General features: G+C 40.0%; 1 protein-coding gene across 1 annotated transcript in view; it reads right to left on the bottom strand.

Moving 5' to 3' along the window:
- The window catches only part of TANGO6 (transport and golgi organization 6 homolog), a 176,201-nt gene extending 159,374 nt beyond the window's left edge, over nt 1-16,827 (bottom strand). Inside the window, exons 1-3 of the mRNA XM_082862666.1 lie at nt 16,716-16,827; nt 3,540-4,180; nt 1,486-1,602 (exon numbers count right to left, since the gene is read on the bottom strand). Coding sequence (XP_082718792.1) covers nt 1,486-1,602; nt 3,540-4,180; nt 16,716-16,812 — 855 coding nt within the window. The 5' untranslated portion in view covers nt 16,813-16,827. The remainder of the gene's footprint in view (nt 1-1,485; nt 1,603-3,539; nt 4,181-16,715) is intronic.
- Nucleotides 16,828-17,664: the final 837 nt, after the last annotated feature.

The raw sequence follows: 17,664 nt of genomic DNA on the forward strand, positions 1-17,664 counted from the left end.
CCTACTTCAGCATCACTTTTAAGAAAGTAAAAATATAGTGAAACTTCTTCAAGTGAAGTATCAAGTGAAATTTCAAACCCAGAAATAGACAAACATGTCTGTGAATAAAATACAGATTTGGGGGACACAAGGTTAATGTAACCAATCTGAATGCAATCCTTCCAATCAAATCTAGCTTCCGAAGAAGATTCCTATGAACATGACTCACCACTAAGAGGACAGTTCACAACACTGAGAGGACACTAGTCCTTGCCTCCATGGTCTCAGCTGCTCTGATTCCTTTTGACATGGCAGTTTCAAGAAGAGTTCGATTTCTTCAAGAACTCGTTTTTGAGAGCTCTGTGGAGACGCCATGAACAAAACAGACTTCGTGTCCCTTATTTTGGGCTAGAACGCAAACTATGGTGTGGTCATTCATTGTGTCTATGTGAGCATAAAACTTGGTAAAAGAAAAACATTTAATCCCAACTAGCCTGTTCTCTTTTATTTAAAGAAGATCAATAATTACCATATATTGAAGGGGTTATGATGTGCCATGCACTGCGGTGAGTACCTCCCCCACAGTCTCAAAAGGAACTTATAAGGAAGGGTCTGTTGTCATCCCCATCCCCATTCTATGGGTAAGGAAACTGAGGGATGGAAAGGCTTTTACTAATAATTCAAACAACTGCACCCTGGGGTTGAATTCCAGTGTGCCTAACTCCAGAGCCTCTGTTTCTCATCATGCTCTTATAATGTATTTGGTTTAATGTGGCAAACTGTGGACTCATTCAGAGAAGCAGAGTATGAGCCAGAGGAGCCCAATGTGAGCCTACAGTAATATTCTAAGGACGAGATGAAAATGACTTCAACTAGGAGATATCTTTGTAGCCAGCTTCAGCTGGTCCTACAGCCAATTCCTCCGGCCCTTCATGCTTTACTCACCTAAACTCATAACTAAAATTTAGGTACTGAAAGAAAATAGATAAATCCAGCTACATCATCAAATTAAATCATTTTGGATAAATAATTATTTTTAATGAAAAAAGAAACTATCTGATGCCTAGCAGAATATATACTATTACGTTTTTCAAAAATGGATCTAAGAACAGTCCATTAATAGCTCTAATTTTAATTCCTTGACTTCAAATACTCCATTCAAAGAATAAGATGTCCAAACACTTCTGCCAGAAGAACATATTGTCAAACAGCCAAATTTTAATTAAAAAAAAAAAAAAGATCCAGTGTGAGAATGAATAAAATATATTTTTGTCATAAGCCTTAAAAAATGATCACAATATTTCTGGGAACAGTGTCCATCATTCCACTAAAAGAAATATCCTTTTAAATTATCCCAAAGGTCAGTGTAATTTAGCTCTACAAATACCATTTAACAATCTAAAAGATGAAATAAGACTCAACTAGATTAATTTCCCAGGAGAAGAAGACAGTACACCACACACTATCATTAAAGATTCACCCACAAGAGTTCCCAGGCATGCATACCTGGGGTGGTCCTCCCTGGAGGATAAGTAATTCTCGGACTGCTAATGGTTGATACACTTGATCCAAGATGTCTCTCAGAGCCTTCCTAGACAGGGCTCTTTCGTCTTCGGTTAGCACCTACAAGAAACACGTATTTGGTTTTTGTGAAATACAAACTAGGCAGGCAATAGAAGGCAATGCTTTGCAATACTGAACAAAGATGCTTGTGAGGGGAGAGGGAGGCAAGCTTCTTTTGCCTCTTGATTTCCTTCTACCTGGAGGAAGCTATAATACTGAAACACTCCTGGCCCTATCTCCATCCCCTCACCCACTTCTGGGCAGGAGATGGCACTGATTTATCTGATTGGTGAGTTCTGGCACGCACAGATGAGCTCGCTCCTCTTCTATCTCTTGGGAGCGAGCACACGTTCTGTTCTGCTCTTCCCTGCCGTAGATTTTTCAGGGGCATGTCCCCTGCCAAGGGGCAGAAGGCGCTGCAGTTTTCTGGCACTCTTTAAAACTGGGTGAGAATTGTGTCTAATTCTGGAATGCACTGTTAGGAGACCCATTTGTCTCCCTCTATATACCTTCCAACTCTGCCTTTATGAGTAATAAAGAGGACATTTTGACTTGTCATCTCGTACTCTGTTAACTGTCTTTTAATTGATTCAGAACTTGGGCAGCAAAGAAGGGTGATATTTAATTGGGCCCCCTCTCTGAGCCTCAAGAGACTGTCTCCCTTTGGTAACCTTACAGTCAAGCTCTCAGAGAGTCCTGCCCCTTACAATTTAGCAAACCGTGGTATAGGTGTTGCTTAGAGCAGCAGTTATTGCTGGGACTTGTCCAGCTTCGTAGTGTACACCCACCGTGTCTCCCCTTCTCCCACCCCCTCACTTGGTCCTTTCTCTGTGTTTCTCTTTTCTTTTCTCTCCTCTGAGACCCCTGGGCACTGCTTAGCGCTAGCAATAGCAATTCCAGGACCCCCATCTCAAGGAAGTGCAGGCAGCAGGCACTGATAGAGCTGTCAAGATTCACACCCTGTTGTAAAAAGCACAGAGCTCTGCTCCACAAAATGTAATGCACTGGGGGAGCTCATAATTTCGTGTCACTACTCGGGTGACAATGGCTTTTAAATATTTTCTGTTTTGTTTTGTTTTGTTTCGTGAGCATAGGCAGAAGAGGGAATAGAAGAGGAGAACAAACAGAAAAGGAACAAGTTGGAGGGTGACATAGAAAGGTGACAGAGAAATGAGGTGAGTGGGCATTATGAAATCTGGCTGCAGTAGGGAAGGAATTACCCTACGTGCGACCCTGGACACATTTATATCTTAACAGCTTCTTCTGGTTAGGTTCCTGTGCTGATGCTGGTGGTCCTCTCGTGGGGGAGTAGTGGTCACTGCTATGTTATACTTGTGAGCCTTGTCTCACCAATTACTGTGTGAGCTGTTTGAGAAAAGGACCACGTCTAATGCTTCTGTAACCTCCACGGCACCTTTATAGTCCAGACACTCAAATCCTTACTGACTGTCAGCAAAACACAGGCACATACCCTTATCATCTAATAATAACAACGAACACTGATTGGATTGTGCAGTGTACCCAGTGCTTTGCATACTTTATCTCCCTTAATCCTCCCAAGAACTTAATGAAGGAGGCATGAATAGTTTAATATTAATGGTAATAACTTTTTGATGAGCACTACGGGGGATTGGGCTAGGTACTTTATATACTTTATCCTTAATCCTCACAGCCACCTTGCAATTATTAAACACATTTTACAAAAGAGGAAACAGAGGCTCAAAGAAATAGCCTGCAACAGCTGTTTCAAAAAATGGCTAGAAGGGACAGGTGAAATGGACTCCCCAGGTGTGAAAGGACTAGTATTTAATAAATGAAAGCTCCAACCCCCTATAAAGAATCATCTATCCACCGAGATACTTGGACATTCAATAAAAATTCTAGATCTTTCCATCAGCACTTTTCCAAAGAACTAAGACTGTCTTTTATAGCAACTACACACAAGTACACACACATATTCACACAGACTCTCACACACTCTCTCAACGTATGTTTACCTCTTCCTCGGGATTTAGCGGTTTTCTCTTGGTTGGGCAGAATCCCAGCTGGCACAGACCTGCTGCGATATCCCCAAAATGGCGGCAGAAAATCAAGCTCCCCAGAGATGCGTGCTGAGCAACATTTAGGAGGACCTTGCAGCTGGTGTACAGTCTCCGGGGTGCACTGGGGGCAGCACCGAGACACACTACGTCCTGAACAACGGCACCAAACTCAGTCCTGTAACTCACAGGGACTCCAACACCAGGCACAAGATAGGGGCAGACACCCAAGGTAACTACAAACTGCAAAACTGACTGGACAGTCTTTTGCTGTGAGATACTAAGTGTATCCGGGCTCAGGGCAGGAGCAGCTTCTGGAGTCCTCGGGTTGGGTTTACCTGGATTGAACTCAACTGCGAGGCGGATCATGGTTTCCTTCAAGCACAACAGCAACAGTAAGGTTTGGGTAGTAAAACGCCAGGTGACATCCATACAGTCTTGTCGCCATTCTGCCTCATTAGCAATTTCATCCCTTAGGAGTTTCAATTGCTTCCAGTGAGGATCCTTCAGAAACTTGTCCTCCAAAGCAGACAGGTTAGATTTTAAAGTAGTCAACAGGACATCATGTTTCGTGATCTGTAGTGAACTTGAGCCTGATCCTTTTGAAGAAAGAGAAAGGAAATTACATACATGGAAAACAAACTGTACTTTCCTCCATGTGGAATGCCTTGCCTCCTCCAGTTCATCCTCTGAGGCCTGGCTCAGATGTCATTACTTCTAGAAAGTAGTTGTGCCACCCTAACCTAGGCAGAATTCAAGACCACTTTCCCTGCCTTCCTATAGCACTCTGGATGTAGTTAGGATAGAGTACCTAACATACTTCTTCTAGTTTGTTTCTGAGGGCAGAGGCCAGGTCTTAATCAACTTACTGGGCTTAAATTGTAGCCAGAACAGAAATCTAAAAAGCTAAACATTTACCATGGAAGGTTCATTCAGTCAAACTGTTCTAGATCCCAGGGATAAAGGACAAAACGAAGTCCTTTCCCTCATGGAACTTACATTCTAGTGAGGCAGATCACAGAATATAGACAAAGGGTGCAGAAAGGTTAACTTAATCACACTCCCCCAAAAATGTATAGTCTCAATTTTTCCTGAACTTTCTTAAAATGGTCTTTACTGCCCTCTCCCGGTGAAGGAGCTCATATACACTCTCAGCAGTTGACATCCTTGCTGACTCACTCCTTGAAACACTCCTCTCTCGGTTTCTGGGACAGCAAGCACTCTTTCCTGGTTTTCCTCCTACCTCCACGGCCATCTTGCAATGTCTCCTCCGCTGGCTTCTTTTCCTCTACCAGATATCAAAATGTTCCAAGGCTGGTCCTGAACTCTGCACTCTCTTCCTTGACAATCTTATTCAGGCCCAGGTCTTTAAAAATGATCCGTAAGCAAACAGCTCCCAAATTGACATGTCTGGCTCATGTCTACCCTCTAAGTTCCAGGGACATATTTCCAACCGCTGAATGAAATCTCCACTTGGATGTTTTTAGGCATTTGAAATTCAACAAATTGTTGATTCTCACGAGTACCTTTCACTCCCTACTACAATCTAACCAGGTTACTAACTGGTTACATCTCCATCCTTCTCCTTTTCTCTTTTATCCAATCCATCACCAAGTCCTGTCTGTTCTGCATACTAAATGTTTCTCAAATTCATTCAATTTTCTCCACCTCACGACTACAACCTTTCTCTAAGCCATGAACATCTTTAAACTGAAGTACAGCAGCAGCCTCTTAACTGGTTTCCCTACTTATACTCCTCCTCTCCCAAAAGTCTACTTTTCACACATCAGATCTTCTTAATACTTAAAATAGATTTCTCTTGGTGGAAGTGTGCACATACACTCCTGATGTGTATATACCTTAAGTGGAAATGCTGAGTCATAGGTATCTAGAAGTCTCAATCTAAATATTATCTCCTCTGGGGTGGCCTTCCTTGACCAATCTAAAAGCCATGCCCCACACTATTAACTCTGTGATAACACCCAATTTCTTTCCTCCGTAGTACTTATCACAATCAGTAATTATTTTATTGGTGTTTATTTTCTTTCTTCTCTATCAGAGTTTAAAGTTAATGAGGGTAAACACCATGCCTCTCTTGTTTGGTCTGTGCTTTGCACAGTACATAAAGTAAGCCCCAAATGAGTATTTGTTAGTTGACTGAGTAAAAGAATGAATGAAAACAGTAATTAATAAAGATCTCCTTAGGACTTCCCTGGTGGCACAGTGGTTAAGAATCTGCCTGACAATGCAGGGGACACGGGTTTGAGTCCTGGTCCAGGAAGATCCCACATGCCGTGGAGCAACTAAGCCTGTGCGCCACAACTACTGAGCCTGTGCTCTAGAGCCCACGAGCCACAACTACTGAGCCCACGTGCCACAACTACTGAAGCCTGTGCACCTAGAGCCGGTGCTCCACAACAAGAGAAGCCACTGCGATGAGAAGCCTGCGCACTGCAATGAAGAGTAGCCCCCGCTCACCGCATAGCATAGCTAAAATTCTAAGAGATACCCATTGTCTTACTGGCACAGAATTCAGGGCAACTACAGCAGGTGGAAAATAAGAAGAGAAATATCAGAAAGGATAGAACCAGACAGGAAGAGCCCCCAATTCTATATAAACTGTGCCCAAATCTCTGGCTAATCTTTGAACTAAGCATGTGTGGGAAGAACTTCAAATAGGTCAGCTAAGATAAAAAGAACTGAAAAGAGTTGCTGCCCACCACAGAAGAGACAGAGCTTGGAGTAGGAAATCAGTCAAGTTAATTGCCTACTTTAAAACAAAACAAAACAGGGATTCTCTGGTGGGCCAGTGGTTAGGACTCTACACTTTCATTGCCGAGGGCGTGGGTTCAATCCCCAGTCAGGGAACTAAGATCCCACAAGCCACGAGGTGCAGCCAAAAAAGAAAAACAAAACAAAACAAAAAAAAGCAATACTCTCTGGAGGACTATAACAGAATCCAGAGTTTCAACAGCATATCCTACATGATGTCCATTATACAATCCAAAAGTTCTAGACAGATAAAGAAACATGAAAACATGACCCACCTCAAGAGAAAGACAATCAATGGAGACTGATCCTAAATGACCCAGGTGTCAGATTGAACAAAGATTTTCCAAGCAGCTCTTATAACTATGTTCAAGGATATGACGGAGGGACTTCCCTGGCAGTCCAGTGGTTAAGACTCTGCACTTCCACTGGAAGAGACATGGATCTGATCCCTGGTTGGGGAACTAAGATCCCACATGCCACACGGCACAGCCAAAAAAAAAAAGGATGTGATGGAAAGTATTCATTATGAATGAACAAATGGGGACTCTCAGCAAAAAAGTGGAAAGTATTTTTAAAAACCCACATGGAAATACTAGAATTTAAAAATAAAATACCTGAAATTTTAAAAAATTCAATTGATGTACTTAACAGCTTTGAGATGACCAAAAAAAAAAAAAAATTAGTGAACTTGAAGATATATCCCTAGAAATTATCCAATCTGAACAACAAAGAGAAAAACATTTTAAAGAAATAGAGCCTTAGGATCTGTGAACAATATCAAATGATATATTTGTAATAAAATAGAGACTAACTAGAATAAAAGGAGAGGAGAGAAAATGGAGCACAAAAGGATTTGAAGAAATAATGATCAAAATTCTCTAAAATTTAGTGAAAAAAACATAAATTTACAGATTCAGTAAGCTCAGTGATGCCCAATCAGGATAAGTAGAAAGAAAATAACATCTACACATATCATAGTCAATTGTTAAAACCAGAGATAAAGAGAAAATCTTGAAAGCAGTCAGAAAAATATGACACTTACAGGGGACCAATGCTATGAATGGCTGTGAACTAACCATCACAAGCAATGAATGCTAAAAGACAGTAGAAAAACATCTTTAAAGTGCTGACAGGGGGGAAAAAAAACCTGTCAACTGACTATTCTATATCCAATAAAAAGTAACCTTCAAAAATGAAAGGAAAATGAAGACATTTTCAGAACAATGAAAACTAAGATAACTGACTGCCAGCAGATCTGGAATACGAAGAAATGTTAAAGTTCTTCAAGCTGAAGGAAAACAGTACCAGATGGAAACTTGGATCTTCAGGAAAGAAGGAAAAGCATCAGAAATGGTAAATATGTGGGTAAATATAAAAGACTAATTTTTTCCTCTTAATTTCTTTAAATATATGTAACTGTCTAAAGCAAAATTTATAAACATGAAAACTACAGCATAAAACCTAAAAGGGGTGGGGAGCTGTAAAAGGACCCTTATAGTTGCAAGGTTTTTATGAGTTCTGTGAAGTAGTACAATATTAATTCTGACCAGATTGTGAAAAATTAAGGATGTACATTGTAATCCCAGGATGACTACTAAAAACATAATATGAAAAGGTGGGTTATGGTTATAAAACCATAATAAAATGTTGAAAATATAAATGAATTCTAGCAGCAATAGATTTCAAAACTAAGATTAATATATCTTCTAAGAAAGGATCAAACTGCAATTGATGGTAACTAAAAGAGTGTTCAACAATGCATTATTTATAATAGTGTAAAATTAGAAATACATGTTGAGTAAATTATGGTCTACCTGTATCCAACATACTATATGTATATGTAATATTTATTTTGTTTATTATTGTCTCTCCACCAACTAGAATAAAAACTCCTTGAGGACAGGGATGTTGCTCTGTTTTGTTCACTGCTGTATTCTTGCCTGGAACAAGGCCTGTCTGACACACAGTTGCTGTTCAACATAAGTAGTTACTGAATGAATGAAAAATGGATTATTTGAAGCCATTAAACTATATTGAACATTATTTAATGACATGTTCACTAAATATATTCTAAAGTGAACAGAGTATGAAACACTACACGGGCAAAAGATATGAACAGTTTACAGAAAAAGAAATGCAAATTGCTCTTAAACATGAACATATGATCAACTTTGCTCCTAAGAGAAAAGTAAATTAAAACTATACTGAAATATCACTTCCCATCTATCAAGTGGCTAAAATCCAAAAGTTTTTATAACACATTTTGTGTTTTACAGAAACACACACTCTCATACATGGCTGGTAAGGGGCTAAAATGGTACATCCCTAAGAAGAGAAATTTGGCAATATCTAGCAAATTACATAAGCATTTAACCATTGGCCCAGCAATCCCTCTTTTAGGAATCTATCCTAAGATAGATACACAGGCAAAAATGCAAAGTGACATATACACAAAGCTACTCATTGCCATATTGTTAGCTAGGCAGCAGTAGGGGAGGGATGGGGTTGAATCAAAGTGTGCTTTGTTTTGGAGAAACTGACTTAAATCATTAAATCACAGGAAGTTCCAGATACCAGCTGTCCTAAAAGGGTTACAATACATCCAACAAGATACTACAGTACAAGCAAACACCCAAGCACCTGCTTGCTTGCAGTTTGGGGCAACCTGGAGTAACTGTTGCCTCATTATAATGCTTACGGATGATCATGCCTGCCATTTCATGAATATGCATGCCCCCCAGGCTTAAACCTTCCCTGGTCCAGTGGTTAGGGGAGACAGTACTTTGAGAACTACTGTCACAAAGAACAAACCTGACTCCATACTGGAGCTATTCCTTTCGCTCTAACCTTTGTGCCCTGTTGTCTGTACTTAGTCATGCTGGCTCCAAACCTTTGTAGAAGAATGTTGCCTAGTGCCTGAAATATACATGATAGCCTTTTCTCAATGCTCTGCCTCCCAGGCTTGACCTTTAAAGGTATAACACTTTTCCTTTCACATAGAGATAAAAAGGTGGAGAAGAGAAAACATTTTTCTCAGTTGGAGGTTTATAGGAACATCATAACTAGACCTATGCGGACAGCTGCAAGAATGTGGGTCTGGCCAGTACCAAGAAGTCTGCAACAACAAGCCACACCCTTTCCCCTTTTAGTATAAAAGAAGCCTGAATTCTAACTCAGGTAATATGGTTCTTTTAGACCCTAGTCCACCATCTTCTCAGTCTGCCAGTTTTCCGGAAAAAGCCGCTATTCCCTGCCCCAACACCTGTCTCTCGATTTATTGGCCTGTCATGGGAGAGCAGTGAGCAGTAAGAGCCTGGACTCAGTAACACTATCTCCCTGACTCCTTACTTGTCTTCTGCTTTAAGAAAGTACTTGGGACTTCGCTGGTGGCACAGTGGTTAAGAATCCGCCTGCCAACGCAGGGGACACGGGTTCAAGCCCTGGACCGGGAAGATTCCACATGCTGCAGAGCAACTAAGCCTGTGCACCACAACTACTGAGCCTGTGCTCTAGAGCCGGTGCTCCACAACAAGAGAAGCCACCGCAATGAGAAGCCCTCGCACCACAACAAAGAGTAGCCCCCACTCGCCGCAACTAGAGAAAAGCCCCCGCACAGAAACAAAAACCCAATGCAGCCAAAAATAATAAATAAGTAAATAAATACATTTATTTAAAAAGACAAAGTACTTGGTGTGTTCATTGGCTAAGCACCCCAAGCGATGGACCCACTGAGTCCAGTAAAAGTAATTCTTACATTAACAAAAGGCTTAAAACAACCCAAATATCCATTAATAGAGAATTGGTGAATAAACAGTAGCATATCCACATAATGGAATACCATGCAGCTGTAAAAGGGAAAGAGGAAGACTTCTGTGTACCACTATGCAGTGATCACTAAGACATACTGAATTTAAAAAGTAAGGTATAGAAGAATGTACACAGTATGATAACTTTTGTGTTACAATGGGAAGGAACATGAAATATATTATTTGTTTTTATTTTTTAAAAAAGCAGTGGAAAAACAAATTAAAAATTAACTAAAATGAGTTGTCTATAGAGAGAGGGAGAGATCAGTGGGGAGGAGACAGGGATGAGTTTTAGAGGTTTCCTTTTGGAGCCCTGTATTTTTTTCATAGTTAAAAAAATTAAATCAAAAAGAAAATTCAAACTATTCCTAAAAATAAAAAACAGGGCTTCCCTGGTGGCGCAGTGGTTGAGAATCTGCCTGCTATTGCAGGGGACATGGGTTCGAGCCCTGGTCTGGGAGGATCCCACATGCCACGGAGCAACCAGGCCTGTGAGCCACAACTACTGAGCCTGCGCATCTGGAGCCTGTGCTCTGCAACGAGAGGCCGCGATAGTGAGAGGCCCGCGCACCGCGATGAAGAGTGGCCCCCGCTTGCCACAGCTAGAGAAAGCCCTCACACAGAAACGAAGACCCAACACAGCAAAAATAAATAAATTAATAAACTCCTACCCCCAACATCTTCTAAAAATAAATAAATAAAAAACAAATGAACCTAATCTATACTTTATGTCCAAGGTTGCCAAACTACAATCTACAGGTCAAATCAGGCCCACCACCTATTTCTACAAGTAAAGTTTTATTGGAACATAGACATGCTATTTATTTACATATTATCTTGGGCTGCTTTCGAGCTACAACAGCAAAGGTAAATAGTTGTGACAGAGACAGTATGGATCACAAAGCCCAAAATATTTACTGCCTTCTTCTTTACAGAAAAAGTGTGCCAACTCCTACTCTAAACCAAGTTAGCACAACCACACAGAGAATTATTTCAAGTGACTTGAAATATAGAACTTTGTACATCCTGAGGACAAAAACAAACAAACAAAAATCCCTTAGAAACAGCAGGTGTGTTGATGATAGTAATGTATGATTTGTCATTTAAAAATATTATATACATGTGTGAATATATTATATATGAATATGTAACTATATTTGTATATATATATATATGAAATAAGTAAATAACTACATTAATTTCATTAGGAACCAATATTTTCAGATAAGATAAAAACATACCAAGATAAAAATATAAAATATAGTAAAGAAGAATGGCTAGGTGGACAAATACATGTTAAAGAATCTAGGTCATGGTATACAAATTTTCAAGGTAAAATTCCTTCAACTTTTCTATAAGCTTAAAATTTTTCAAAACGTTAGGAAAAATTTAAACTCTATAATATTTCATTTTAATTGGGAATATCAGTACGAACTCTTCATTTGTTTTTTGTCTTCTGGAAATCCACATATTTCCTAGTTCCAATCATTGAAAAAGTCTGGAAGCAATGACACTTCAGTGGCAATAAATGTCACTAGTGTCTATCTGTGGTCTCTAAATATCACTTTTTCTTAAAGAGATTTGTTTTCAAGAATGCAGCAAGAAATGTATAAGATGAGTCTGAGATATCTTATGTGTGAAAGCAAAGAAGCAATCAAAAGACTACTAGGGTTACTAGGGTCACATCAAAGAGTCCAACAGCCAACTTGAATGGGTCCCACAGGCCACAAATGGAACAATTAGAGTATCAAGAGTAATGAGTACAGGACTTCCCTGGTGGCACAGTGGTTGAGAATCTGCCTGCCAAAGCAGAGGACACAGGTTCGAGCCTTGGTCCAGGAAGATCCCACATGCTGCGACTAAGCCCGTGTGCCACAACTACTGAGCCTGGGCTCTAGAGCCCGCGCGCCTACAGCCTGTGCTCAACAACAAGAGAACCTACTGCAATAAGAAGCCCTTGCACCACAACGAAGAGTAGCCCCCACTCACCACAACTGGAGAAAGCCTGCACGCAGCAACAAAGACCAATGTGGCCATAAATAAATAAATAATTTTTTAAAAATAATGAGTACAATAACGGAAACATGTATATACAAAACTCTATTCATAATAAAACAAAACAAAAAAATCACTCCATTGGCTACCTTTGGAGACTGCTGTGACACTAATGTATTATTCTGAAAATTGAACAATAAAAGAACAGAATGAACCTAACTTTATTAAAATATATACATGTGTGTGCATGTGTACACACATAGAAAAAGACCTCAAAAGCTATACTTCAAGTATTAACAGTGATAATCTCTGGATGGTAGGGTTTTGGGTGATTTTTCTTTTTTGCTTCATTATGTTAAAAAAATTTTTCCGCAGCAACTATGTATTGTTTCTGTACTAAAAACATATTTTAAGGTTATAAAACAGTATGCAGTATATGAGATCATTTCTGTAAACAAAAAATATATATAATTCCCAAAATGTAATCTCTGGATAGTGGGATTAAGGTCATTTTAATTTTCTTCTTTTAGTTTCTCTAATATTTTTAAAAGCTTTACTGTAAGGAATATTAACTACCTCTATGAAAAGAAAAACGAACAATAACACTTTTTTTTTTCAACATAGTGAGAATCAGAAGAGTAAGATTTTTCCAATATTTCTCTAGGACTGTTCAGGGCAAGTGTTCTGACCCACTGTCATGAATATCTGGTTTGTTTGGGTAATATATACCTAAAAAGAAAATGAGTGTTTTCATAGCTTGTTGCCACTAACCATTAAGATCTCTAAGCAATCTCTAAGTGACCTCCTGTGACTTTATAAGATCTTGGAACCCAAACATGGGACACAAAGAAAGTGACTTAAAACAAAAGCTATTAACTGTTTTCCAAGAGCCCCTTAATAAAGTAGTCTCCTCTGCCCTCTACTGGTGACAAAAATTAAATCTACTTGAAAATAAGGCATTCTCTGAGAGCAGCAGTTCTCAAAGTGTGGTATAGGGTCTCAGGTTTTGAAGCCCTTCCCATGATCCTCTCAGAAAGTCTACAAGGTCAAAACTATTTTCATATTAATACTAAGACATTATTTGCCTTTTACACTCTCGTTCTCTCTTGAGTGTACCAAGTCTGAAAAGTTCACTGATATGAGTTCAGATTCCATATTATAATTAACCTTTTAAGAAATTACCTCTTGTTGAGTTTTAAAGAGGAATACACACAATTATCTGAAAAGATGATGGAAATCGCCCCCCTTTCCAACTACATACCTATGTGAGTATAGATTTTCTTCATCTATTTCAATCAAAACAACCTGTCATGACAGATTGAACACAGAAGCAAATACAAAAATCCAGCTCTCTTCTAATAAGACAGACATTAAGGAGATTTGCAAAAATGTAAAACAATGTCACTCTTCCTGCTAAGTTATTTTATTTTGCAAAATACATTTTTCATTAAAAATGTCATTATGTTAACATGTAACAGGTTACTGTTCTATTTAATAAAGTTAAAAGGTTTCTCTTGAAGTCTTAATTTCTAATACAGTAAATATTGATACACATAACCCACATAAAAGCTCTTTTAAGTCCTCAACACTTCTTAAGAGTGTTAGAGTGCTCAAACCAAAAAGTTTGAGATCTGAGGCCTTAAAACAATGTTTTCTAAATTACAGTCATATAGCACTTCCATGATTTTTGTCATTTATCTGAGTACCAGCTGTATTATTAGCTTTACTTATTTATTTCTTCAAATTAAATCAGTTTTTAAACTTAAATTAGTAATAGTTAATATACTGTCCTATGGGCTTTGTGTATTTAATTCAATCCTCACACCAACTCTGTGAGGTATGGAGTATTATATTATTATTCTTGTTTCCAGATGAGGAGTCTAAGGTTAAGCTATTTGCCCCAGAGCATATTCAACTCTGGCAAGCTGGCTCCAGAACCCAAGCTCTTGATCACTACTCGATGCTTTTCAGCCTCAAAATATTTCTCTACATACTGCCTAAAACCATCCGTATCACACTTTGGGAAATGCTGCCCTCGTAAACAGTACTATTTATTCTTCCCAATCACCAATGTAAATGTCTATGCTTTGTGACATTTAAAAGCAGACTTCTTAATCTGTGCAGTAGTTTTTATTAAGTTCAAAGTACAAAGCAATATGGTGTGCAAAAATAAGGGTGATACAATTCATTATTTACAAATCACCAAAATTTCCAGCCCCCCCCCACCACGTAATTCAAATTTAATGACAGAGTTCAACAAATATATATTTAGTGTGGAAAGTTATTTTTTAGGAAAACTACTGCTGAGATGACCTCAAGCAAAACTTCACCAGAACTGAAAAACCCCTTTCAAATTCTGCTTAACACACTTCCTAATAATGGAGGTGAAGATGTTATTCTTATTTGCCCCATAATTGAGAACAGAAATGAAAGGCAGTGGAAGAGAAAACACTTAATGCTGTAGAACTTTTGAGGGCTCAAAAGGGAAAGACTTGGTTTCTTCCCACCTGGACTGAGGTCTTCTTTCTCTTGTAGCCTTCCCCAGCCCCATCCCTGGATAACTCCTTCTCTATCCAATTGCTACCTGTACCATCCATTCACCAATAGTATTATCCTGCCATGTGGAATACCTTTGGTCTATATGTGGAGTACCATCTCCCCAAACAAACAAGATGCTTGAGAGCACAAGTTGTTAAATAATATTTCTATCTCCAAAAGCACTGAGGATAGAATACTATATACAGTTGACTCTCAGTAAATATTACCTCAAAGGTAGTCAAAGGCAGATGAAAAGATGTTTAATCTAGCTGGATATAATTTTAGCAAATACTTTAATCTTGTCTCAACATCCTCTGTCCACTGGGAACATGTGAATACTTATTATGCACAGGTATTTTTTAATTCCCTTAGCAGCTGATATAATAGCAGAAATATTCACACAATATATAATAGCCTGTTTGTGCAAAATAATATTTTACCAAGTTACTTAAATTATTCTTTTTCAAATAGGAATGCTTGAATTCTCCTAAGCTAAATAAGTACATGTATGGAACTCCACCACATACTCTTTGACAGTTAAAGAGAGTCTTCCAAAAATGAAGTGTATATGCTTTGTGACAGATGATTACTTCCAGACTTTTTAACTTATTTATTCCTGTTCTCAGTCATGTTCTAGACAGTTTCAGTTGCTGGACAAGTAATCTCTCCATTAGCAAGTTAAAATTGTATTTTGCACAATTTTAATTGTATTTTAATTCTTCATTGGGGCAAAGTAGTATAGTTACCATACTGCAGTTGAAGGTGTCTGAATTCAAATCCTAACTCTACCACTTAGACTGGCATTGTGCAATTTCTAAAGTACCTGAGCCTTGGTTCCTTCATCTGTAAAATGGAATAGAAGTAATACCTATCTCATGGGATTGCTGCGAGAAAAAAAGATACATACATAAACAGCACACTATAGGGAGTGATACTTAGCAGGCACTCAATTACTATTATTAATATATATATTTTTTGCCTGCACCTCGCAGATTGTGCGATCTTAGTTCCCCCACCAGGAATTGAACCTGGGCCCTCTGCAGTGAGAGCACTGAGTCCTAACCACTGGACCGCCAGGAAATTCCCCATTAATAACTTCTTTTCACTTGCCGCAAGTATGATATAATGTTTCAGGAGTTTTCACAGTTTGGGGGGCGGGGGGGGAATCTCAAAATCTGAAACATCACTTTCATGTACCTTATCTTGCTCACGCTACAAACCCCTTCCTCCAAATTATACGCTCTAATTTATAAGTAGGGCCCTATTTCTTGCATATCTTTCTCAAAGCTCCAGATAACATCAGAGGCTCCATACTGAATAATCTGCCTTGGTCTGAGAAGGGGGTTCGGCACACCTTGGTTCCAGGTTCGTGTTCTGCCTCTAATTTGACCATATGATCTTGGTCAGGTTATTCTCTTCAGTGAGCCGTGGGCGTCCTCAGCTGTAAAAGGAGAGTGCCAGGCTACACCACTCCCAAGGTCCCTTCTAATTCTAAATTGGGAAGATCTTATCAACTCACCAGGGAAGATTAAAAGTGACTGTAAATCCCTAAATCCTCGCCCCAAAACGCAGCTCAAACGTCACTGCTTCCTTTTTCTGGACTCCTTGGCACTTTGTACAAATCTCCAGTGTCCACATCTGACCCTGCGCCCCAAGAGGCTGGGCTCTCTCTGAGGCTGTGTCTGCAGTCCCCTTACAGGGCTGCAGCAGGGACGACTGAAACCACGCACCCGAGGTGCTTAACACAGCGCCTGGCCCAAGGTAAGCGCTCGAGATATTGTACTTGGTCAGTATCAGTATTCAACGGATCTCAGCCCTCCCTGAACCTCGATTTCCTCAAGGGTAAAAGGAGGCTGGACAGACCCTGCCCAAAGCCCCCAGGTGCGGGGCTGGGCGGCCTCAGGGCCAGAGGGGTCCCGGGGAGGGCCTGAGGGGCGCAAGCCGCGGGAAGAAGAGCAGCCCTGGAAGACCGCTGGCCCTGAGAGTCCCGGGTGCAGCCAGGCGCCGAGATCCGTCCTCTCACCTCCCGGGCTCAGCAGCAGCTTCAACGCCTCCAAAATCCGCTCCAGACGACACGTTTCCAGAACCCCGCTGCCCGCTGTCTGCCGGAGGGCCGCCATGACTGGAGTGGGACGCGCCACATGCGACCTGCGCAGGCGCCTCGGCGGACCGGCGTCGCCGCCACGTTGAGCGTGGCCGAAGCCCTAGGGGCGGGGCCCGCGGCGTGGGGCGGGGTCGACTTGGTTGGGACTGCGACCTTCACGAAGAAATCTTTTCTCAGGCCACCTGTACTCGCAGGGGGCGGGGGAAGTAAACATAGCTAACACAACTTACCTACATGCACGATTTCAGACACTCAACATGTTTAACCTCTATATAAAGAAAAAGGATGAGAGGAGTAGTTTAATTATGACATAATATGAATTTCAGTATGAAAATATTTGAGTACCGGAACACTGAAGGTCATAGTGAAGCAATCAGTTGCTGCACCTTCTTATAATGAAGTTTGGGTATGTAAAACAATATTCAACCGTTGAATTTCTTCATTAGTGATATTTTAAAATAAGTACTAAACACATCCGTGGTGAATAATAACAAATAACAAATATTGTTATTGATGATATGATTTCTTAAATGGACTCAGTTCCCAATAAAAGCTCAATCTTTGCCCTATTTACAGGCATTCCTGGAAAATTCAATGTCTATTAAAATCGTGCCCCATCAAAATTGAGTTAATATGTAAAACAATGCGTTGGAGATTTATCTCATCGAAACAGGTTTTCACCTACATGAATCCTGGTGGGACATTCAAAAGTCATGTTGTCTGAAAGGCATGCTGCAAATCCAAGACAATGCTTCTGAGAGCAAGACTTTAGCACTCCTGCCTCTCCCTTCACTCAGTCAATAATTTCTCCTATCATTGTCACAAACAGCTCCAATACCCACTTCGTGAAACTGCTCCCAAGAGGCTG

Source organism: Leucopleurus acutus (genome assembly GCF_964270905.1).
Source record: "Leucopleurus acutus genome assembly, chromosome: 20".
In the NCBI taxonomy this organism is placed as follows: Eukaryota; Metazoa; Chordata; class Mammalia; order Artiodactyla; family Delphinidae; genus Leucopleurus; species Leucopleurus acutus.